Source organism: Mustela nivalis (assembly GCF_964662115.1).
Source record: "Mustela nivalis genome assembly, chromosome: 14".
Taxonomy (NCBI): Eukaryota; Metazoa; Chordata; class Mammalia; order Carnivora; family Mustelidae; genus Mustela; species Mustela nivalis.
Window position 1 is genome coordinate 44,972,366 of NC_139033.1, and position 24,923 is coordinate 44,997,288.

A 24,923-nucleotide genomic window follows, 5' to 3' on the forward strand; every position below is an offset into this window, starting at 1 on the left:
TTTATTTGTGCTTTGATTTTGTTACGGGATTTTTGTCGTGCACAAATTTTTAAGCCATTATTTAGTCAGATTTATCAATCTTTTATGGCTTCGAGATTTTCTGTCTGACTTAGAAAAACAGTTCCCGGGGCGCCTGGGTGGCTTAGTGGGTTAAGCCTCTGCCTTCGGCTCAGGTCATGATCCTAAGGTCCTGGGATCGAGCCCCGCATCCAGCTCTCTGCTCAGGGGGAAGTCTGCTTCCTCCTCTCTCTCTGCCTGCCTCTCTGCCTACTTGTGATCTCTGTCTGTCAAATAAATAAAATCTTAAAAAAAAAAAAAAGAAAGAAAAGCAGTTCTCTTTGAGATTATAAACTCATTCTCCGATATTTCCTTTTTGCTATTTTTTTAAACTTGCAAATCTTTGCTGTACCTGTGATTTATTTTGGCATAAGAAGTGAGGAAGGGATCCAAGTTTTGTTTTGTTTGGTTTCCTATATGATTTGGCCAGTTGTCCCAGTCCCATTTATTGGAAAGTTCATCTTAAAATAGAAATTGAGTTTCCTCCTTTATTGTATGCTAAATTTATACAGATATGAATTTATATGAGGCCATTTATGGACTGTCTATGACTTTCTATTGATCTGTCTCACTGTTCAGGATCCAGTGCCAAATATTTTATGTTTATGGCTTTATAATGTGTTTTCCTATCTGGTAAGTCTAGTCTCCCTACTCTGGTCACTCATCTGCTTCAAAACTCTCTCAGCCATTCTTAAATGCTTATTTTTCCACATGAACTTTAGAGTCCACTTATCTAATTTCAATAGAAATTCTGGTTGATATATTTATTGGGATCATATGGGATTTATTGAACAATTTAGGAGGCTCTGGTGTGTTCCCAGCATTATGGCTCCATACCCAAGACCAGGGTGTATCTTTCCACTTAAATATCTCCAAAAAATGCTCCAGTCACTTCTCTTATATGGATCTTGCACATTTCTTATGAGCTTATTCCTAGGTGTTACATCTACTTTTGTTGCCAAGTAAATGGGTTCCTCTAACGTATTTTTGAACTTGTCCATTGTTTATTTAGGAAAGTATCCAATTCTATCCTCTGCAAATAATGGGTTTTTGCCAAACTCTCTTCTAACTTTTTAACTTTCTAACGCTTATTCCGTATGTTTGATCTTGAGACTTCAAAGGGGGACCAGACTTCCTTAGGTGTGAGGAATTCCGGAGCCCATTCCAGCTCCTTGGTAGGCCAACCAGGCTTCTTTGGGCTGGGGGCTACAGGGGAGTGTGGGTGAGGATTCTTGTGCCTTGAGAATATTTTCAGTGTAATTTGGGATAATCTTAACCAAAACTCTTAGGGCAGATGGAAGATGAGTGATGAGCGGTGGTGGGTTGGGGAGGGCAGGGTGGGGCAGGAGAAGGTTTGGGGGTTACTTCCAGTTACTCTGGAAGCTGTTGGCAGGTAAGGCCTCTCCCCAGAGGCTGGGAGAGCCCAGGCCTTGGTGCTGGGCTCCTGTGGCTGAGTGCGGGCATGATACAGGGAAGACAGACACCTGTTTTCGAGGTTTGCATTGGGAAACCAAACTACAGGGAAGGCCAGACTCCCAGGGCTGTGCTCACTCACAGAGGAAAGCCTGTTGCACATCATTATGAAGCCTCCCCACCCCCAGCCCAGCACTGGGGTCCTGGACCCCCACCTCTCCCTTCCTGGCCTCCCATTCCTGATCGTAGCTCCCAAACCAACCTAGATTCCTTCCTGGGTCCTATTTCTGTCTAGTATTTTGATGTGGGTTAGTCTCACCTGCTCAGTGAGACCAGAAGCCCATCAAAAGCAGGTTTGGGGCCTTGTTTAAAACCCCACACAGTGCGAAGCCCAGGTCAAGCAAACATTTGAGTAACTGATGACCAGTATGAATTGACTCACTGATGTTCCCCTAGGAAACCACTCAAGACAAATGAGTTTCCACTCATGTCCCAATTGTCCTTTCTTCGGAAAGGGCTCCTGGAACCGAACAGCCTTCGGCTTCTGCAGCAGGCAAGGAAGGACATTACAGCAAAGGAGAGACTGGGCTGGAGTATAAATAGGAAAAGGAAATGCTTGGACTTTCCCAGTGCAATAAAAGTCCTATATAATACTATTATACGTAACTGTGCAATTAAGCCTGAAAATTGCAAGCTTCTAGTTTGTTCTTCCCAGCCAAACACCAGGCGGTTCTCGTGGTGGATGGCGTCTGTTTAGAAGAAAAAAAGCAAGATCGGAGGCAAATCTGAGGTTTCACTTCCTTTGGAAAACACAGGCTGAGCAGGGATCCTTGAGGCCATCCAGCTGGGCGGCTGACCTGGGTGCTGTCTGCAGGTTGAGGCGGACAATGGCAGGGAGGCAGAAGTGTTTTTCCAGGGCTGAGGCATAACTAGGACGTCCTACACCTGGGCCGAGGCCCAGGAGTGTGATTCTGCCCTCCTGCCCCCCACAGCCCCCACCTCGGCCGAAGCCCTTCCCCACCAGATCCCACCTGAGGTCTGGGAGGTCTGGGAGGTCTGGTGCTCTGAGAAGGGCAGGAGCGTGGCTGTGAGTAATGGGAGCTAGCTCCTTCCTGGGTCCGAAAATACAGTCTCCTAGCTGGTTTCCAGCTGCCCTTCCCTAGCCCTCTTGCAACACCCGCCTCAAATGCCATGCCAGGCAGATTCCTCTCCCGTCCAGAACCTTCCGGGACTTCCTTCCCGTGGCTGCTTACACAGTCCCGATGTTCCCGAGGCCTCACCTCCGTGCTTCCCCTCTGCCTCCCCATTCCCCCCAGGATTCCTCAAAGAATGAACAGCAGCCATGACACCCAGCACCCCACTACCCATTGTTCCCGCAGTGTTACACTCCAGCTTCTGTGCCTTGCTTTCCACACACTGTTCTCTCTGCCAGAATGTTCTTCTTTCCCTCCCCCAACCCCGGCTGCTTAGGTGCCTCTGAGGTCAACCCCCACATCATTTCGTGGGTGGAGCAGTCTCCCTGACCCCCCCCCCCCAGGGCCCCTGCCTCCTGCCCCTCCGGGGACCTGTCCACACCCCTGGGCTTGCACTCCCCACTCCTAGTGTTAATTCTGTACTGCGAGTTCTTCCGGCCAGGAGCTCAGCCTCTCCTCCCCGCTTCTCCAGCCCTCCCTAGAAAGGCCAAACTCCACCAGCTGAGAGGCGGCCTTGCGGCCTGTTCAGGAAATGTGGGGCCCAGCTGCCTGGGTTCGAGTCACAGTTCTATCTCAGTCTCCCCGTTTGAAAAATGGGGTGATGATGATGGCACTGGCCACCTCGTGGCGTTTTTGAAGAGGATTAAGTGAGAGAATTCATAAAATATTTAGGACATCGTCTGGCATCGATGAGTATCTCAGTTACCAGTTTGATTCCCTTGCTCTCCGTTGCAGGCAGCTCAGAATTAACCCTCTGTCTCCCACAGGTTGTCTCTCTGTCCATCCGTGTCTCTGTCTGCGCCCCCACAGCCTCCCACAGGGCCTGAGGGGTTGTTTGTGATGAATTAGTGCCCATTCTGGAGAAGCGGCTTCCAGGCTCTGTCCTGCCACCACTTGGCTCCACGAGCATCCAACCACCCCCATCCAAGTGTCAGGTAGAAAGTGCTGGCTGTGTGCCCTCCCCCTGCCCCCAAGGGAGGGGAGGGCACACAGCCAGCACTTTCTACCAACCTGTTGGGTCTCCATCACTCTGCCCAGTGTGGCCAAATGCTCATCCCTCCCTGAATTTATGGAACATCCATCCTTTGAAAGCCCAAAGTGTGTTCATGCTTCTTTCCCCGTGTGCCCTGGCCATGTCCCTGTCACACCTGGTGGGGAAGGGCTGGACAGAACCAGGAAACTCACAGTTGGGTGCAGCAGGCCCAAGGTTGCCCGAAGTGAGCTGTTCATGACCTTGGAATCCAAGGATCAACCCCAGAACCCAAGTATTTAAGTGGATTAGCTGGAGGAGAGCATAGAGCTGTTCAGTCTGAGGGCAGCAGCCTCCTGGTCTTCCAGTAAAGAAGAAACTGATGCTCAGAGAGGGAACGTGGCCGCACCAAGGTCACCTGGAATCCAGCTGCAGGGCAGAGATTAATTGTAAACACGGGCTTTGATTGCCCTTCCTCCCCAAAAGGGGTTACCCCTCTCTGTAGACTGCATTCCGGAGCATTTCTCAGCCCTTACCCCTCATTCTCTTTCCCAAAACCAACTTGACCTTTCTCCATCCCAGCTATGGCCCTCTCACCTGGCCTCTGCTTTCCCCTCTTCCCCTTGTAAAGTCCCCTGGGGTGGCAGTGGCAGTGGCTTTGCACAGGGATATGGGGATGTGCAGGCAGAGGGGCTGGCCAGCTCTGCAAGCCACTTTGGTACCTTCTAGAAAAGACACTAAAATATTCCCAGGAAGAACGCAAATTGGGTGCCACTTAACCCAAGAGTCCACGCACACCCCCTTAAATAACTAACAAACTTGAAGCCGCTCCCCCTTCCCCCGCAGGAGACAGCATCTCTGGACAGAGATATGAAGAGAAGAGTGCTCCCAAGGGACTGGCTCAGCCGGCCCCCCCACCCCCCACCCCCACTGAGACCAGCAGCCAGTGCACCTAAAAAGCAACCCCCCCCCCCCCCCCCCGCCCCAGGAGGCAGCTGAGACTCAGACTTGCTAACACGGGGCCTAGAGCTGTTTATGGGAGACAAGTGATTTATTTTATTATCTAAATTTTCAATGGCTTAATAAGGTTTAATAAGCCTCCCAAGGAGTTTTCTGGCTCAGGAAATCACCTGTAATAAACACAAGTAGTAAATCCTTTATTTTGAACATAAAGAGGTGTGCGATTTTTCTGAAAACAAGTCTTCCCTGCCCCCCCTTCACCTCGTCCTCTAAGAAACAAAGGATCAGTAAATAATGAAAGGACAGCAGCTGGGAGGGGCAGCACTTTATTGTCTGGCCCAGACTCCCACCGTCAGCAGGGGGACCCTCCTGCTGGGTGCTCAGCTGGGGCCCCCAGCCTCCCTCCAGCTCACTGAAGAAGGCCCTCATTGTGTTCCTGAGGCCGTGCAGCCCCTTAGAGAACCCACTCTTTCTTTCCTGCAAGGTCACTGCACAGCTGTAGAAAAATCGATGGCCCTGTTAGGGGGAAGGCGGGCATATGCGAGTTCTTCGAGAGTCTTAACCACATTGCTTTATGACCTTGACCTCACTTCACTTCTGTTTCCTTTTCTGCAAAATGGGTATAATCTCAAGGAGGTGAAAGTACTTTTGCAAAGTGAAAGGCTTCAAACCACCCCGTGGGTGAGGGGTTGGGGACAATACCCCCATACACCCACTTTGGGTTCACTCAGTTGCTTATGGGCCACTGCTGCCAAGAGGGAGGGGTTCCTCTACAGGGTAAGTGAGCAGCTCTGACATTCCTATACCCCCATGTCTTGTCTATCACCAATGTCAGGATGTGGAGCCACCCCTCATTCTTCCTTGGCCGTCTCTCAGGCCACCCTCCTAGGTACCCCTCAAGTCTGCCCCCTCGAGCAGGTTTCACCCCAGGAAGAATTTAAGTAGGAAGAACCCCCACCTGGTTTTTGCTCCTACTCCAACCCCTGTGGGAGGTCCTAGACCTTGTTCTCATCAAATCAAACTGGTGCAGGTATGGGGGGAGGTGCAGGTGGTGATGATGGTGAGTGAGGACGAGTGTGGGCAAGGGACGCAGCACAATACAGTGGACAGTCTGGGCTACAAGGCAGGAGGTCTGGGGTCTCTGTCCCTTACCTAGTTCTGTGACCTTGAGCTGGTGTGATGACCAGCCTGAGCTTAAATTTGTCATCAGCAAAGTCATTCCTCCCGTCCCGGGGATCCTCGGAAAATGCATGGAGAAAAGCCGATGAGGATAAGCCTCGCAGAGTATAGAACTGGACAGGCACGAAGCACTATGGACACAGGGGTTTCAGCAGAGAACAGTGGAGCAGGAACCCAAGCGTCTGATCACAGGAGAAAAACACTCAGACCCCCAGCCGCAGGGACAGGAAAACTCTGGCCATGGTTGAGATGAGAACCCAGGAGGGCCTATCTGTCCTGGCCCTTGGCCCAGCCCTCACATGTCTTGTCCTGTGGATGGGGGGACGAGGCATTGGGGGAAAGAAAAGGGGAGACACACTGTGTGAGGCAGGGTGGAGGGAGCTGAATTCCAGCGTTCAGGGAACTCCTGCTGTGGCCAACACCTTCAGCAGGAGAAGGAAGCCCAGAACTCATTTCACAGAAACCAGCCAGCTCCAAGTCCCAGGCCCGAGGTGCGGTGCACCGGGGACCGTGGGCCCTGGGTGTGTCCTGTCAGGGTAATAGAGCAGGCGGGGTCGGCTTCTCCCAGCTGTGGGCACCCTGCCTGGGGTGCTCTGGGAGGCGGGCTGGAAGTTGAAGGGGCCGGGCCCAGCCTCCCAGCCCGCAAATCTCGCCAGGGCTACTGGGGCAGCTGAGGCCCCGGGGCATTCAGGGGCCAAGAGGTGTGGCTGCCCTGCTTTAGGGACCTGCCAAGGGCTGGGTGGAGCATGCCTGGGCAGAGGTTTGTGGGGCCTGCCAGCTGCTTGGGTCAGGCCTCCCTGCCCCTCTTTTGCTCAGGCCCAGCAGCCCCTTGCAGGCTTCAGGACCCACATAGACCACTGCCCATAGGAGGCAGAGGTGGCCGCCTAGCCTCATAGCCAGGTCTGGAAAAGAATGCCACATCCCTTCTCGGCCCCTGTGCGGCCCCTCACCCTCACTGTGGCCACCTTCTGCCGGGTGGCTTTGAAGCTCCATGCCCAGGCTGGGGAGGAGCTGGGGCTCGAGACCAGTGGGGCCACTCCCAGGGCAGCAGGAGTCTGCAGGCTGGGGCCAGCCTGCCCTGGGGGTTTGGCAGATAGAAGCATAACCCTGAGTCCCAGATTTGCTGAAACGAGCAGGACTCGGGGAGGTGCTGGGCTTGTGGATCCAAGCAATAGAACTGTCCCAGAAATCACACCACCAAGCCAGCTATGGAAGACAAGAAAAAGATGGGACCGGAGTAGGCATCGAGGCCCAGCCCGCTGTTTTCTAGCTGTGTGACCTGGGGCAGGCCGCTTAGCCTCTCTGATCCCATCAAATGGGGATCATATAAGGATGAGACGAATAAATGCAAGTGTCTTATGAATAACAGGGCTCTGTTAAATGCTATGTGTTCCCAAGGCAGAGGGTTGGAGCCACTGCGCTGCCCTTTATGACTTCAAGTTTATGCCCACGGCTCTCATTCATTCGGCTGTTTCATGGCAGTCTGAACCTGACCCAGACATAGAAGCAAAGCCTGCCTTAGAGCAGGTGAGATCTAGGCAATTACTCCCCTGTTTCCCGAGAAGCAAACCGAGGGCAGCCGGAGTACGTCATTTGCCTACCATGCACGTCTCGTTTCCGGTAAAACCAGTCTGAGAACATGGGTCCCTGACTAGCACCTGCACCTCAGGGGGCGTGGGGCACTGTAATCTATCAGAGGAGCAGAGGCGGGGGCGTCGGGACACCTTGGTGCAAAGTTTGACTTGGGAACTAATCCATTGTGTCACCTGGGGCACGGGCTCCTGTCTGTGCCTCATTTTCCTCGTCTGTAAAATGGGCATAAAATGTATCCCAGCCTTGCCCATTTCCTGGGTTAGAAGTACATGAGTCAGGAGCCCTGGAAGGGCCTTGGAAGATTATCACACCCTACATGAGTCGGGGTGGCCCTGGGAGCACGTAAAGGCTGTTCTCGGGCTATCTCTGGGAGAGGTGCTTACATAGTGTGGACCTCTAGAAAAGTATGCAAAAGACAAAACAGTTCCCAATAAGGTCCTGCTGAGACATCAGTTAGGGGTCCGTGTCCTTCCTGGACTTCATCACCGCGGACACTGGTTGAGAGCTTACTGTGTACCAGGGGGCACTTCTTGTGCCTCTCCTCCTCCGAGCCACGGGATGGCTCTGAGAGGTGAACGTTACCATCATGCCCTTCATACAGAGGATGAAACTGAGCTGGAGGACGGTGATACTGAGTCCCAGGGGCCATCAGTGGGGGAGCCGGGAGGTGGACCCAGGCAGTCCGAGAAAAGGGCCTCCCCCTCCACCACTCCGAGCAGGGTCTTCTGTTCTCAGAAGGCCGTCTGTCCACTTCAGGCCCCTGTTGGCTGAAAACCAGTTCCTGCATGAGGGGATTCTGGAAACCTAAAGTCTTCCAGATCCAAATGACATGGGACGGCTTCTTCCTGCCCCTCTGCCCTGTGAAATCCTCTCTGTCCTGCACAGTGCAGACAAGGCCCCTCCTGAAATCCGGGCCTGATCGTCCAGGCCACCGGGGTCCAATGCCTTTCTGTCTCTACTTTTCATTTGTGCTTGGTACTGAGCCACCCTGATGTGCATGGGTCTCAGCCCTGAACCCCTCTCCCTGGCTTACATCCCTCAATCTGACTCTGATAAATCTCTACAGTAAGAGACGACCTTTGGGGAGGAGGGTTCGAATCCCAAGCTGGACTTTGTAGGAGGCAGTGTGGTGGAAAGGGATGAATATGGGTGTTGGCCCTAGGTGCCGCTGGGTTCAAATCCTGCTCTGACCCCTGCTGGCTCTGGCGGCTCACTTTCTCCATACCAGGCTCCGGATCTCTAAATTGGAGGTGACGATAAAATATAGGCACCGCTCAGAGCTGTGTCCACTGAGGAAGGATTTGAGGCGCAGTGACTGACCGGCATGTTACGATCCATCCGTACATGGTAGGTCGTAGCAATGATTCTTGTAAATGCTCTAGCCAGCTTGCTTGACGGGTTATCAGAACACGACACAAAAGAATACAAAAATTCAAGTCACATTCAAGAAATTTGTACTGAAGGACTTCTAAAGCCAGATTTCTTTTTCCTTCCTTCCTTCCTTTCTTCCTTTGAGAGTGTGAGCCGGGGGAGGGCAGCGAGGGGGAGGGGCAGATGGAGGGAGAGAATCTTCAGCAGGCTCCACACTCAGCCTAGAGCCTGACACGGGTTCAATCTCAGGACCCTGAGATCATGACCTGAGCTGAAACCAAGAGCTGGGTGCTTAACTGACTGACCCACCCAAGCGCCTCTAAAGCTGGGTTTCTCTAAGGCATAGCTGTGGGCTCAAAGGCCCTGGTGGCCTCTTCCAATCGCCCTGTCCCCACCACTTTTCTGTTTCTCTTATAGGAGTACCTCTTATAAGAGTACCTCCTCCCCTCCTTAGCTAGTGCACTGGGGGCATGCCCCATCCTCTTGTTTGGGGAAGAGGGGGACATGGGCACCCTACCTGGGACAAGTAGTGTTCCCATTCTATAGATGAATAAACAGAGGCTCAGAGAAGAGAAGTACTGCTTTGGTCAGACAGGACTGCTCCGACATCCCTGGGCTCTAGAACCTTCCCCGGAGGGCAGAGGCCCAGGGGAGGTCCCCTGGAATGATGAAGTTTTCAGCTGTCCTGCGTCGTCCTCTTCCATCTCCTTTCTCCATCTCCAAGCTCCTCTTTCCCTCTCGCCTCTCACCTGCTTCCCCTTATATTTCTGATCTATGTTTTCTTCCTACCCCCTCCTAACCAGAGGTTTATATTTTGCATTATGCCACTCCTGACTGCTGAGAGTTTGTGTGTGTGTGTGCGCGCGTGCGTGCACACGCGTATGTGTGTAATTCTCTTTCCTGAGTGTGTTATTCTTGGAGACAGCACTGCCCTGGCTTGGGTGACGAAGGGGATGCAGGGCCTGGGCGGGAAGGTAGGGGCGTGGTGTGGCAACCCCTTGGGGACAGTGCTCTCTACAGGCCCTCCAGGGCCTGGGAAGCTCAGGGTCACCTGGGAAGCTCCCGGAGTGCACGGAGGGGGCAGTTCTTCCCAAAGAGACAATGAAACTGCAAACGGCAGCCCCACCTCCTGCCCGGAAGAACGGCTCTCAGGGTCATGGTTCCATCTGCTCCTCCGGGAATGGGACGAGAGCTCTGAACTGAGGCCGATGAGAAGTCGCTGCCGGGCAGGCAGGCCAGCCTCCGTGTCCAGGGCCACCCAGGCTCCAAGGAGGAGGCCCGTCCTCATCTCCCTTTTGCACCTGCAGCTTCTGGAAATCATGACACAAGTCATCAGGTGTTCCGTGAACTTGAGATGATAAGATGAAGAACCAGAGGCCCAGAGAGGCCAAATGCCCTCCCAAAGCCACACAGAGAAGGGCTCCTGATTCCCAGTCCCAACAGACGGGGCTCCCAGAGTGACAAGAGGGACAGTTAGTGTAGGAATGGCCAGTCTCCCTTCTTCAGGGGGCTCCGATGAGACACTGACCACCCACCCACAGTTCCGTGGGTTGCGTCTCCTCTATTTGAAAAGGCAAGAGAAAGCTTAAAGAATTATACGAATTTTCTCTCAGAAACATTTAGAACATTTTTGTCCTTAAAGCAGTAAGCCCTTAGCAAGCAAGAAAATGTGGCTCTCCATTAAGAACTGATTTTCTGGGACTTTTCTGATTTGGACTTGATGCTTAACACTCACGTTTCCATTTGCAAACCTGAGCAGAGAGGGTGTCTCTGAGCACAAGGAACCTGCCACCCGTATGGTAGCTGGGTGGGAATTTGGAGAAGGGGCCATTTCCTTACTGCATTGACTTGCATCTATCAAAACAGCCTTGTAATACACTGATTTTGTTAGACTGGAGCTTTTAACCATCGTCTGCTAAATATCACAGATCTATCATGCGTCCGAAGTCAGTAGGCTCTCTGTTAGCTACTGATAGCTGTGTAACAAATCACTCTAAAATTTAGAAATTTAAACGGGGAGTAGGCATTTGCTGCCTCACAGGGTCTGTGGGACCGGAATTCAGGAGCAGCTCGGCTAGGTGGCTCTGGGTCAGCAACTCTAAGGGTGTTGTAGCCAGGATATCAGTGGGGTCCCTGGCATCTGAAGGCTTGCCTGGGGCTGGACGGACGGCCCCCTCTCACCGTGGCTCCGTCACACAGCGGATGTGCCGGTGCTGGCTGCGGACAGGAAGCCGTGGTCCCTTACCTTTGGGCTGCTTGAGTGCTGAGTGTTCCTATAACACGACAGCTGGCTTCCCCCAGAGGGTCCCTTATAACCTCCTCTCAGAAGTTGCACACTATCACATCTGCAAATCCCACTGGTGACACCATCACGTCTGCAAATCCCACTGGTGACGCCATCACGTCTGCAAATCCCACTGGTTACACAGGTCAGCCCTATTCACGAGGAAGTGGACCACACAAGGCCATGTGTCCTTGCTGCCAGGAGACAAGAATGACATCTTTGAGTCTGCCTTTAAGGGAGGACCATTGTAGAGTGAGCAACATGTACAACGGTAATTTTGGTGCCACGGGGCCTCTGCCCTTGGTCTTCACCAGCTGCGTGCCGTAATGACAGTCTGATCTCGAGCAAAAACATTAAGACGCAGAAAATAAGTCCAAGGCAGGGTGAGGTCCATGGCAGGAGTCCTCCGGGCATCTGAATTGAGAGCCGGAGAAAGGTTCATCTGAGTGGAGTCTGGGAGTGTGGGTGGGCTGTGACCTCCTGGAGAAGGAGGATGACGGACGACAGACGACGGACGTGCAGGGTCCTGGGTGCTCTCCAGCCAGGAGCTCAGCACGAGCAAAGGCATGGAGGCTGAGAAGCAGGTTTTGTGTCGGGGAATTAGAGAGGGAAGAGGGTACAGGGCTAGGGTGTGGGGCACATTTGAGATCAGTGCTGTGGGCCGTCAGCTCAGAAGGTGCAATGGGAAAGCCTGACAGAGCCTCAGCTCTACCTCCTCCTCTCCCTTCCTCCCCTGTTGCCTGGCAGAGCTTTGCCAGAACCACCACCACCGGGCAGGATGGGGGGTGCTTGTATGGAGCAGGGGAGGCTCCCCAGGAGAAAGTGGGTGAGTTCCAGGGTCCCCTCTGGGGTCTCAGAGCCGCTTTGCCCCCTTGGAGGAAAGCCACAGCCTGAAGCCTGCTTGGGAAGACTTCCTGATGCTGCAGCTCCCGGGGCGGGCCAAGCCTTCGTCCTCCTGCTGGCCCTGCCTGCTTGGCCCTCCTGGAAAGGGAGGGCCAACCTCCCCTGCCGACCCAAATCCTTCACGCACCTCCTGCACAGAGGCAGCCCTGAGCAACTCTGAATGCCCGAAGTCTGGGCCCCTCGTGGGATAGCAGGGACCCTTGGCCTTCCCTTGTGGAGTGGACGTAGGAGGTAGAGCAGCTGGGGTTAAAGCTTGGCCTGGGGAGCCGGGCTTCGGACTCAGACCCTTATGCTGTAACTTAACATCTTTGTGATTTATCCTTTTGTCCCTCCCTCTCCTCCTCTGTAAGATAGGGACGGTGATGATTAGAGGAGCTAAATGCCAGCTGTTGTGAAGTTGGACAGGCCTGAGGCCAGGTGATGGTCCTGGTCCCTCATTTGGGAGCCCCACTGTGGGGGACAGGCACTTGGCCTGTGGTCGGCCTGACCCTATCCTGCCATCCAGCCCTAAGAGGCCTGAGTGTCTGAGCTCACTGCACAGAAGGTCATGGGGGACCTGCCTGCCACAGAGCAGCCCATCTGGGACCCCCGGCAGTCACGGCAATGTAGAAGGAGCCATCCAGCAGGGAGCCTCTTAGTCTGCCAGGCATTCTCAAGCCCTCTGCTTTCCCTCTAGCCCCCACCATGACAGCAGGGAAGCCTGGGGTGTCAGGGAAGGAAGGAGCCTCAGAACTCTCTCTGTGGCATGGACAATTGAGGCCTGCAGCCTGGGGTTGCCCTTCCTAGTCAGAAAGAAAGAAGGGAGTCTTACATAGGACCTCAGGGGGACCTGAGCCTCCTGGAGGGAGGTAGAAGTGGGATGGTTTTTCAGTAGACAAGAGCCAAGTTAAATGGGACCATTCAGAGCAGAACCTGGCCCCCCAGACCTAGAGTGCCTTGGTGGAACTGCCCACTTTGCATTTGCTGTTCCCACAGCCTGGAACTCTGTTCCCTACATCGTCCTGTGGCTGGATCCTTCTTCCCATCCAAGCAAAGGACACCTCCTCAAGGAGGTCCTCCCTGCCCACTCTGAGTAGTCTCCCTCTCCCCACCACGCACCCACTACTATAGATAGATGATAAATAACATTGGGGTGGAAGAAGATTTATTGATTGGTTTAGGTTGTTTCCTATCATTTGATTTTTTAAATTAAACTTTTTATTTTTGACATCATTTGTTGATTCTCATGTGGTTTTAAGGATCGTCCAGATATCCCATGTCCACTTCACCCAGTTTTCTCCAATGGTAACATCTTTCAATATCATAGTATGACATCAGCCACAATCGTGACCTTGACACAGTCTAGGTACAGGACATTCCCATCGCCAGGAGGGTCCCTCGTGTTGCCCTTTTATAGCCACGCCCACCTCCCTCCTGCCCACCCCTCCCATGTTCTCCATGCCTATAATTATGCCACCTCGAGAACATTATGTAAATGGAATAATATAGGATGTAACCTACCAGTATTGGCTTTTTTCACTCTGGCTTTTCCAGGAATTGTATGCATCAGTAGCTCATTTCTTTTTGATCGCTGCCTAGTCCTCCCTGGAATGGATGCACTGCGGCTTGGTGAACCGGTCACCCATTAAAGGAGATCCAGGTGTTTTCCAGTTACTGACTACTATGCACAAAGCTGCTGAGAACATTTGCATTGAGGTTGTGTGGACCTAAGTTTTTATTTCTCTGGGATAAATGCTCAAGAGTGCTTGCTGGGTCAAATGGTAGTTACATATTTCGTTTTTTTCAGAAACCCCCAAGTTGTTTTCCAGAGAGGCTGTGCCATTTTACATGCCCACCAGCAATGGCTGAGTACGCGTTTCCCCACATCCTCACCAGCATTTAGTGTTATCCCTGTTTTTATTTTAGCCATTTTGAGAGGTGTGTAGGGAGCTCTCAGTTCTCTCTGGTGAATCTTGCTGTATCTTTATCACAGTTATGTCTGTAAGTGGGGTTAGAACAGGGGCTTTCTTGGTCTGCCCTCTGTGCATTCCTGGAGGTCAGGGCAGAGCCTGGCACTGGGAAAAACCCAGTGACTAGTTAGGGAATGAATGTCTGGCCTGTGGGGTCTCTGGCCCTCTTAAAGATGAGAAGGTGGGAAGGCAGCAAGGCTGTCACTCTGGGAAACCTCCCGAGCCCCTCCCACCAGTGGGATTGCTCAGGGAAGCCTTGGTGATGGGAGAGGTTGGAAGGGAAAAGGAGCACCAGCACCCTGCACTTCCCACCAAGCTCCTGGTACGTCCAGATCCCATTCGCACAAACTGTGTGCCCAGCACTCCTCACTCCTCCCCTTCCTCCCCTCCCACTGCATCTGCTTTCCCAGAGTAGAAACATCCAGAAGATAAATGTGTGGGGATCCCCAAAGCTCTTCCCACAGGGGCACAAGGATTTCAGGTTTTGTTTTTATTTTTTATCTTCTGTCCACGGTAATCGCCCTGGGGTATGGCCCAGGTTTTGCTAGGATTTATCATGGGCCATAAATCAAGCTTTCCCCTAAGTAGAAGGGTCCTCCTCTAGGTGGTGGCATAAAAATTGAGGTGGCTTTTTGTCCGGGTTGGACCTGCTGACTTGGGCTGTGAGTCTGACTCCCTACAGGGAGGTAATTCCTGGTGTCCTCCATCCTGTACTTTTCCCTCCTGGCAGCTCTCACTGGACACACTTTGTATTTTATCTATAGAATGCTAAGGGATCTCCGAAGAGGCTTCTCCCTGCAGGGGATGCCTTTCCCCGAGGGTAACAGAATACAGACATGATACATTAACGATGTATTTGAATTTAATGTGGAATTTAAATGTGTATTTTATATCTGAAACAGCTCACAGATACACATAAATAGGAGGTATATTCATGTATAGGAGGTCAGTATTTAAAAGAAAAAAAGAGGTCAAGATGTGCAAAAGAAGAGAAACTTCACCAGCTAAGAGGAAGCCAGAAGGAAGGTCCAGAAGGCTAAACATGGACTATAAGACCCCAGTTTCCATGCTGAAACTGGGCCACAAAATTGGTTTTAAGATTCCTAGCAGCTGTACCATTTGCTCAGGCCTCCATAAGAAAGCAGCAGAGCCCAGGGGGTTCCAACAACAGAGATCGATTTTGTTACGGTTCTGGAGGCTGGAGGTTCAAGGTCAAAGTATCTGTGGGTTTGGTTTCTTGTGAGGCCTCCTGGACTCATCTTCTCGCTGCGTCTTCGTGGGGTGGCCGCTCCGTGTGTGTCTGTGGCCTCCTGTCCTCCTACAAGGCTACCAGTCAGACCAGATGAGGGCTCGCTCATATGACCTCGCTGTAACTTTAATCACCTCCTTAAAGGCCTTACCTCCAAATACAGTCGCATTCTGAGATACTGAGGGTTGAGAGTTCAACATAAACGGGGTGGGGGGAGCACCCCAGCCCAGCTCTTCACAGGAGCCAGTAGGATCAAGATGTTCGTCCATTACCTGAGTCACAGGTTTTGTGGGGGGAAAAAAAAGACAAAAAAAAAAAAAAAAAAAGAGCATTTTCCCAGCAGGAGCCCCAAGAAGTGAGAGACCATTCCCCCCATGGTGCTTTACCCACGGATGTCATGTGGATTAAGTGGTGGACGCTGTCCCCGTAGCACGCAGAGAGGTTGGGGTTCCCGTGGTCCCTTCTGGTGCTTCTAAAGCTCCACGTCAATGAAATGGAATTCAGTGGAAAACGTGATCGCGAGAAACTTCCACAGCCTTGGTGGCAGGGTAGATGCCCGCTGCCCAGTGAGAAGCCTAACTCTGAGGGCCTTCAGGGTCCCAGGAGAGAACCTGCATGTTGGACAGTGAAAAGCCTGGCTGGTGAGCTGGGCCCTGAACGGCAGGTGGGGTTTGGTAAAGCCGAGAAAGAGGAAGGTCGACCTCCTGGTGGAGGGGGAGAGGGCAGGGGAGGGCGGAGGTGCTGTGGCTACCACGCCCAGCAGCCAGGCCTCCCGGGGCCCCCCCACACTGGGGATCCCCTCCCATTAGATGCCTCTAATCCTGGTCTCCTCTCCGTGCATCCCTGCAGGGCTCTGGCTGAGACCATGGCCAATGGCATCGACGAGCTCATCGGCATTCCCTTCCCCAACCACAGCAGTGAGGTCCTGTGCAGCCTGAACGAGCAGCGGCATGACGGCCTGCTCTGCGACGTGCTCCTGGTGGTCCAGGAGCAGGAGTACCGTACCCACCGCTCCGTCCTGGCCGCCTGCAGCAAGTACTTCAAGAAACTCTTCACGGCCGGCGCCCTCGCCAGCCAGCCATACGTCTACGAGATCGACTTCGTCCAGCCCGAGGCCCTGGCCGCCATCCTGGACTTCGCCTACACGTCCACGCTCACCATCACCGCCGCCAACGTCAAGCACATCCTCAACGCTGCCAGGATGCTGGAGATCCAGTGCATCGTGAACGTGTGTCTGGAGATCATGGAGCCCGGCGGGGACGGCGGGGAGGAGGACGACAAGGACGACGATGACGACGACGAGGACGAGGATGAGGAGGATGAGGAGGAGGAGGAGGAGGAAGAGGAGGAGGACGAGGACGACGACACAGAGGACTTCGCCGATCAAGAAAACTTGCCTGACCCCCAGGATATCAACTGCCACCAAAGCCCTTCCAAGACGGACCATCTCACCGAGAAGGCCTATTCGGACACACCCAGGGACTTCCCCGACTCCTTCCAGGCCGGCGGCCCTGGGCATCTGGGTGTGATCCGGGACTTCTCCATCGAATCTCTGCTGAGGGAGAACCTGTACCCCAAGGCCAACATCGCCGACAGGAGACCCTCTTTATCGCCGTTCGCCCCCGACTTCTTCCCGCACCTCTGGCCGGGGGACTTCGGTGCCTTTGCCCAGCTGCCCGAGCAGCCCATGGACAGTGGGCCACTAGACCTGGTCATCAAGAACCGGAAGATCAAGGAAGAGGAGAAGGAGGAGCTGCCCCCACCCCCACCGCCCCCCTTCCCTAGCGACTTCTTCAAGGACATGTTCCCCGACCTTCCCGGGGGGCCGCTGGGCCCCATCAAGGCGGAGAGTGACTACGGTGCCTATCTCAACTTCCTGAGTGCCACCCACCTGGGGGGCCTCTTCCCGCCGTGGCCGCTGGTGGAGGAGCGCAAGCTGAAGCCCAAGGCCTCCCAGCAGTGCCCCATCTGCCACAAGGTCATCATGGGGGCCGGGAAGCTGCCGCGGCACATGAGGACCCACACCGGGGAGAAGCCATACATGTGCAGTATCTGCGAGGTCCGCTTCACCAGGTGTGTATCGCCGCCCCCAGGTCGGGGCGGGGGGTGGTCAGAGCGGGGCACGGAGGGCTGGGATGTGGAGACAGCCAGTTCCGGGGAGGCCCCGCTGGATCCGAGAGGCATGTCGAGTTTATTTGCTAGAAGGCGCGCACGCGAGGCCTTACCTGGTGCAGGGATTTCCAAACCCGTTTCAAGAGCTAGAGGATTTTCTGAAATACAGACGAGGTGGAAGGCTGAGATACAGTATAGGTGAGCGCAGAGCTGTCCGGGGGGTAAGGCAGAGCGAGCCCCCTCACCCCCGCGCTGCGCTTGCTTGACCTCCCTCTCCCCTCCCCCACTGTGCACCCACGGGAGCCAGGTTGAAGCCCCCCCCGTGGAGTGCCGCCTCTTTAGTTGACTCCACGCATGCTCGGCCACGTCCTGAGCTGCTACAGAGACCGTCACCACAGCCCTGCCCTGGGACGATGGGGCGGTGCCTGCCATGGCCTTTGCTTGCAGAGGAGCGGTCCCCCTCTCCGTGGCGAGTTGGCCACCTGTAAGTGCATGGAGAGGAAAATGCCAGAGCTGGGACATATATGACCAAAATCTGTGACCGGGAGACTGCAGAGACTCCTCCCTGTGGTCCTTTCAGTCCTCTTCTGGATCCGATCTAAAGGATCAGCCTCCTTTTATGTTCTCCCGCCGATTCTCCACGTCAGGACAAGGGTTCACTCTATGCGGTTGTAAAGTTTGAGATCTGAAATCAGTACATCACAAACCTTCCATCTGTCACGGACTCCATGCCATTCAGCAAGCGTGTGATACGTGCCTTCTCTCCACTGCAGCATTTGGGTTCAGAATTGATTGGGGGGGGGGGGTGCTGTGGGCTCAGATGTGTTCCCTGCTCCGTTTTGCTCGTCCTCATATAGGAAAATAGGGTTTGTTGGTGCTGGGTGTGTCACTGGTGTGAGGCTGACCCGGGCACTGCGACAGTGGAGAAAGTTCCGGTGGGTGGTGATGCATCAGGGCTTGGTCATTTCTGTGGATCGGATGCAGACAGAGCCTGGTGGACACCTGCCCTGTGACCGTGACTTACCAGACTAGGTCCTTGCCCCACACTGCCCCGTTCCCTGGCAAAGAACTCCCCTTGAGACCCACACGTGTTCCAAGGGCGCTGCCACTACCCCATATCCTCTTGGAGATTTTTCTCTGGGAATTGCTGGGGGCTCGTTGTTTTGAGTTTCCTCGGTGGGGCCCAGCTTTGGCCTTTGAGGAGAGAGTGACCTTTTTTTTTTTTTTTTTTTTCTTTTTTGGAGCCAAGTTGAATAATAGCAAATCAGGGGTGGTACTTTTCCGGGGAAAAAAATAAGATGAGCCTTACAAAATAATGAGACCTACTGTCTTGGGTGGTTTCATAACTCTCTTTGAAGTTTCCCGAGAAGGGTACCAGTAATCTGTTCAAGTGATAGAGCTCTGCAGGCTCTTTGGTGACTAGAAGGATGATACTGATTGTTTCCAAGGTGGCTTTGGGGCCCCTGCACAGCTGCTTCTGAGACAGACACCCCAAACAGAATCTCTCCCAGATGCTTGGAGCTGACCGTGGAGGGAGAGTCCCCAGGTGCAGAGGGGCAGGGCCCCACTTACCCCAGGGGCGCCCCCATAATTTTCCCCACAGCCCTGACCTCAGGGCACTCTTATTGGCACACAGCAGCTGGGCCCAAAGTCCCTGGGACTCGCCTCCCTCACTAACGGCCCTGCCACTCAAATCACCCCCAGCACCCTGCCACCACCACCACCTTCTCCTAAATTTACCTTAGCCCCACTGACCAGGCTGGAACACCTGGATGACCAGTGACAAAAGCACGGGGATCATGTTGGGGAGATAAAATAGGCCACAATCCGCATTCGACTACCATTCACCCATCTCCAGCCTGTGGCTCCCAGCCCAGGCCCCTGGGAGTGACTTCAAAGACAAGGACACTCTTGTGTCCAGCCAGGCCCCAAGTCAGTCACAACACCCCCTCCTGCCATCCGGGGTCCATGTCCCTGATTTCTCACACCTGTTCCCTTCCCACAGGGCTGACTCCGGGACCCCTTTCCCCTGCAGGGGAGCCCCGGCTCTGTGGCTTCGGAGGAGGTGCACATCTCAGCATGCCACACAGTGAGCCTGCCTAGCACCCCAAGTCCCTTCCCTCGCTGGCCCTCCCCTCTGGGCCTTTCCCACACACACAAAGCCTTCTGCCCAAGCCATGCCAGTCTGTGGGCCCTGCCTTCCTTTGGGAAAATGTTAAACTTGGTCAGTCACTGCAGACAGACTTCTTGCCCTCCTGACACGAGAACATTCTCTGAGTAAGCCTCCTGGTTCGGGTAGGACACTGGGTTGTAGAGGAGGGCCACATTCCAGAACCCTCCCTCCCAGCACATTCCTGATGATCACGGAGGGGGCGTAGGGGGCGGCTGTGTCTGCAGCCTCACCAGTCCTCACCAGCCCTCCCGGCCAGATCCAGGCCAAGAGTCTGCCCTGCCGCCCTCCATCTGGTCCGCTCCTGCTCAGCTCAGCGACCGCCATCTGGGCCCCCTGAAGCAGCTGCGTTCCTGCCTCAGTCAGCACCTCCCCTCACCCAGCTCCCACTGGACTCTGACCCTGCTGAGAAAGATCAGAGTTGCTCTTGGGCCACCCCCTTCCCAGGAGCAGGGGCGCCCCAGAGTGGGGGGAGGTTGGACATTTTCCTGGCCTCCTCACACAAGGGACTCTGGGGACTTGATTGCGTGCCGAAGCCTGCCGCTGACCACCCTCCCTGTCACATTCTTTGGAATGGCCGGCTGGCTCCGTGCTTCCCTCCTGCCCCCTCCCGGAGGTGCTGACTGAGGCCCGCATGGCTTCTTCTCTGAGCCCTGGCCTCTCCCTGTAGTCAGATCCCTCACAGCCCTTCCGTGGGGACCCTCCTGGGGGCTGACTTCCTGCACCACCTCCCACAACACCTTCCCTCCCTCCCCAGATGCAGGCACTTCAGCAGCCCCTTAAAACAGCTGCTGCCTCCCTGACTCAGGATTCCCAGCCTCCCTTGCAAGGCCAAACCACTCCTAGGGACCGGGCCCCCCGGAGGCTGAGGGATCTCGGATGGGCCACCCTCGACTCCTCCTCTTAGACACGATTTTCCCTCTTTCCTTAAACACAGCTGAGCTTCCGCTCTCTGGTCGGGGCTCCTTTGCCTTCCCCTTGATGCTGATCCCACCTCCCATCACCCCAGGGGATGTTGGAGCCACCCACCCTCCTCTGGCAAAGTGGCCCTTTGGCCCAGGCTCTGAGTTATGGCCTCAGATGCCGACTCCCAGTATGTCCACGTGTCATTCCTGACGGCTCTGGCGGCAGTGGAAGGATCGGGGAGTCCTTCCCCTCATTCTGTCCCGAGAGCCCAGCCTGTAGCTCTCATGCTGTGGCTCTCCAAGAAGAGAGGGGAAGACCTCCCCCACCACGGCATTGTCTCTTCCTTGGCGTCAGACCCTCACCTCGGAGACGGCTTCAAGCTTGATTTCAAGCAGCCCTGGGGACCGTTGTTTTCTGCTGATAGTTCTAGATATGAGACACCCCTGGGGCCTCAGGCAGGGCCTTGAAGGCTTTAACCAGACTCTGTTTCTTTGGCCCCACGCTGTCCCCTCTCAGCCCTGGCCACCCCACAATCACATGGAGTCCTTCTCCCTGAGTCTCGCACCCTGAGCATCACTGTCTGGCCAGCTGTGACCTCCTCAGTGTCCACCAGGCCTCCTGCCACCAGCCCATAAAGGCTGCAAAGCTTCACCTCCGACCCCTGCTGCCCGTGTGAGCCCCATGCCGGTTGGCTACACACACCCACAGTGGTCTGCTCGCCGGACCTGCCAGGAGCCCGGCAGCTGCCTTTTTCCCGTATTTCCCTTTTAGCCCTCCCACTCCTGACAGCCCTGGGGACTTATTAAGACAATGCAATGTCATTAGCAGTGGTACCAGGAAGAGGGGTTGTCTCAGACTGTCAGGTTACCAAGAAGTGTGGGTGTGGGCAGATGGTGCTGGGAAAGCATTGTCCGGCCTGGGAGCCCTCGTGGAGGCCGTGGACGCCGGATGAGACCCCGTGGCCCTTTCCTTCTTGCGAGGGAATGAGCTCATAAGGACCGGCACAGCTTTCCCATGACGTGCCCCACTGGAAGGGGGAATGCAGATCAAGGCTTGGGTGCACGGGGCCTGAGCTGGTCCCCAGCACAGGGTCGGAGCAGGGGATGGCAGACAGGGAAGTCAGGGTGAGCCAGAACGCACTGGAATCAAAGCCAGGGGAGCTCTGGGAACTGCTCTTGTACCTGCAGGTCAAGGGTCAGTCGGCAAAGGCTCCACGAGCGCCCCCTGCACGCTCCAGGTGGTGGACCAACCGTGCAGAATACAGAACCATCCGGCAGGTTCTCATCAAAGCAGATCAGGTAGCTTTGGTGCCACAGACTGAGTGAGGCCGGAAAAGCAGTGCCCAGCACTCACTAAGTGATGCTGAACGGGGGTCCTGGGGGGAGTGGTGGTGGGGAGAAGGGGCTCCTTGCCCCGAAGTGACCTAGCTCGAGGGACAGTATTCAGATTAGGTGCTCTGAAAGGTGAGGGCCAAGGATAAGACCTGGGTGGACACGGAAAGGTTTGTAGAGGATTGCCCTTGAAGTTGACCTTGAAGGGTGGAGGTGAGGGGTTGGGAGTGGGAGACATTTCCAGCAGTGCAGTTTGCCAAAGTAAACTGAGAAAGAGGTGCAGGGAGGAGGGGGGCCAGAGGGTTCAGGGCTGGGGAGGAAGGAGCACGCATGCGGACATCTGGGCTTGGACCTCTAGTGGGAGCCCAGAGATGGCGCACTGGTGTCCAAACACGAGATCTGCAGAGAAAGGGAAGGAGACAGGATTTACCAAGCATCCATTTCATAATACGGCAGGCTCTGCACTGGAAGGAGGGATAGCTAGAAGTCTGGCTCATGCCTCCCGGTGTTCAAAGACACAGAGTTGACCAGTTCCCCAGAGCGTTGCCTGCTGAGGGACCAACATATATGTCTAGTTGGGGGGCGAGGGGGCAGTACTCTGGGGAGGGGAGCTAGCAAGTAGATGGGTGATCTTTTTTTTCCAACTTTTACAGATATAATGGACATAGAGCATAGAAGGCCAAGGTCTACGATGTCAGGATACCACACTAATGTGTGGTAGTGCACACATTAACACACCCATCGCCTCAGATGGTTACATTGTGTGTGTGTGTGTGTGTGTGTGGCAAGAACACTTCAGATCTACTCTCCTAACAACTTCCAAGTATACAATGCGGTATTGTTAACTGTAGTCACTGAGGGTTCTCCGAACTTAAAACTCAGTTAGTAACTGGAAGGGTTAGCTCGTGAGGGCCTTACAAGCCATGCCAAGGAGCCAGTTAGCACATCGGCCATCGGACAGGAGCAGCCTCGAGAGATTTTTAGTGGGACCACCAGACCTCCAGTCCCAAACGGAAGGGACGAAGAGTTCAGCTCCTGAGATTCAAGCTAGAACACTTTCTGGCTAAACTTAGGCCTCCTCCTCAAACAAACCAGATGCATGAGGAAGCAGGAGTAGAAGAACCATCATCTGCAAAGCCAACTAGTTAGAGGGAGGTTTGGTGTAAGCACACTCCCCAGATGCGAACACTCACAGAACACCAGAGGTCAAAATGGTGCAGCCCAGCCCCCCATTTTAGAGGTCAGGAAACTGAGGCCCGGGGCACCTAAGGACCTGGTCCAGTTCTTGGAGCCTGCCTGCCCCCGGGCCTGCCTCTGCCAATGGGCCTGTACATTATATCCACGTGCACAGGTCGTGACAGGGATGAGGAGGAGGTATGACCTTAGAAGGCCATTCTCTCTCTGTCCTTGCTTTCCTCATCTTGAGCATTAAGTGTTTAATTGAAATCAGTATTTTCAAGGTCCCAGCAAGTGTACTGCCAATAGCATAGGTGGCCCGGCCCACTGACTCGACTGTGAATCAGAACATACTAATGCGATCCTGGTAGACCAGATGATCTCTAAATTTTTTTTTTTCCAGGACTAGCTTATCATGGGCTTTGCAGCTCTACTAACCCTCCCCACTGCTCCCAGGAAAGAAAAGTCACAGGGCCAGCCAGCTCCTGCTTAGGGCTGAGCTCCTCCCACGCCTGCCCCTGTCTTCTGGCCCCAGAGGCAGAAAGCTGGCCACAAATGCTGACTATTCTGGTCTACACTTTCCGAGGCAGCCCTCCTGGGCCACAAGCTGGGAGTCCCTGGTTGGAAAATCAACCTTTCTCAACCTCAGAATAGCTTGCAAATAAAACCCTACCCCAGATGGCTCCCCAGGCCTCTTTGCCCCTCATGGCCTGATACGTTTGGGAAAGTCGCTTGACTTCCCTGAGCTTCAACTCGTCCTCTCAGTCAGGCAATTATTCTAACTATGTTGAATCTAACTCATTTGAACCCAGATTCTCTCATCAGTCCTAGACAATAGTAACTAATGTCTGGCCCTTGGTTCACTTCTGCACAGAGAGGTTAAGTACCTTGCTGAAGGTCACCCAGCAACTTAATGGTGGGTCCGCAGCGACAGCAGGGACTCCCAGACACCCCCTGCCCCCCGCCATGGCAGCCCTGCTCCTACACCACAACTTGCCTCTGAATGAATAACAGCCTTCCAAGGTCCCTGAAATGGTGTATATTCATCGGCTTATAGCAGGTGCTCAGTAAAAGGAAGCGATCGTCACCTTCTGAGCACTTCTTACACACTTCAGTTAAGTGCTGCTGAAATGTGACTTATTTTGGATGCTCTAATGAAAAGCTTGGGAGAAGCGATGGGTATTTATGTCTGAATATCTGAAGCCTTACCATTTTCACTGTCCATTACTTGAGGGTGGCCCTCCACATCAATACTATCGATTACATGCGATCAGGATTTTGAAAAATATCCAGCATATCAGTTCATGAAGAGGGCTAAATAAGGGGCTATACTTAACACCCCAGCGCTGACTCCTCACCAAACCCTCCACCATGCCCAGGGAAAGACACAAGTCCCCTGCCCAGTGACCAGCAAGCTTCAGCACTTACCTGAGAGCCTTGAATGTGTGGAGTTCCAGGACCTGTCCCCCCACGACTAAATCGGCACTTAGCTCTTGAGGTACAAATGGTACCGTGCACCCCACTCCTGCAGTGCTGAGGAACGAAGCCTGAATTCTAGGCTCAGCGCTGTCATTACTCCTCTGGTGACCTTGGCAAGTTCCCCTCCTGAGACCCCAGTCTGCCCTCCAGCCAAGGTGGCTGTTCAGGAGGTGCGGGGGACTAGCAGGGCGGGGCTGGGGGGTGGTGGTGGCAGTAGTTGCAACTTGTTAGGAATGCAAATCTTCTGCTCTCCCCCACCACCCCACCTCTCAGATCAGAAGCTCTGGGAGTGGGGCCCAACACGCTGCCCATGGAGCCCTGAAGACCCTTCTTAGGCAGCCTCGAGTTTGAGACCCGCTGGCCCAGTTGCTTGCTAAGACTACATCCCGTTCAGACCCCAAATCAATGGGATGAAATGTGGGTTGTAGATACCACAAGGCAGCAAGCTGGCTGGGGAAGGGAACATGGGATGTCACAACAGGGTGCCACGCAGCCAGGCGTGGCTGGTGGGTTGTGGCAGGAACAGGGAGTGGGGACAAGAGGATGGTCTGGTGTGTGGAGACACCTGCCCACTTCACTCCCTCCTCCCTGCCCATCCTGCTTCCCACCCCCATCTCCATCTCCTGGG

General features: G+C 54.3%; 1 protein-coding gene across 3 annotated transcripts in view; it reads left to right on the top strand.

The window, feature by feature from the left end:
- The window catches only part of ZBTB7C (zinc finger and BTB domain containing 7C), a 335,939-nt gene that overhangs the window by 308,765 nt on the left and 2,251 nt on the right, over nt 1–24,923 (top strand). For all 3 annotated transcript variants that reach the window (XM_082699259.1, XM_082699260.1, XM_082699261.1), the window contains one exon: nt 15,971–17,194. In XM_082699259.1, coding sequence (XP_082555385.1) covers nt 15,987–17,194 — 1,208 coding nt within the window. In that variant the 5' untranslated portion in view covers nt 15,971–15,986. The remainder of the gene's footprint in view (nt 1–15,970; nt 17,195–24,923) is intronic.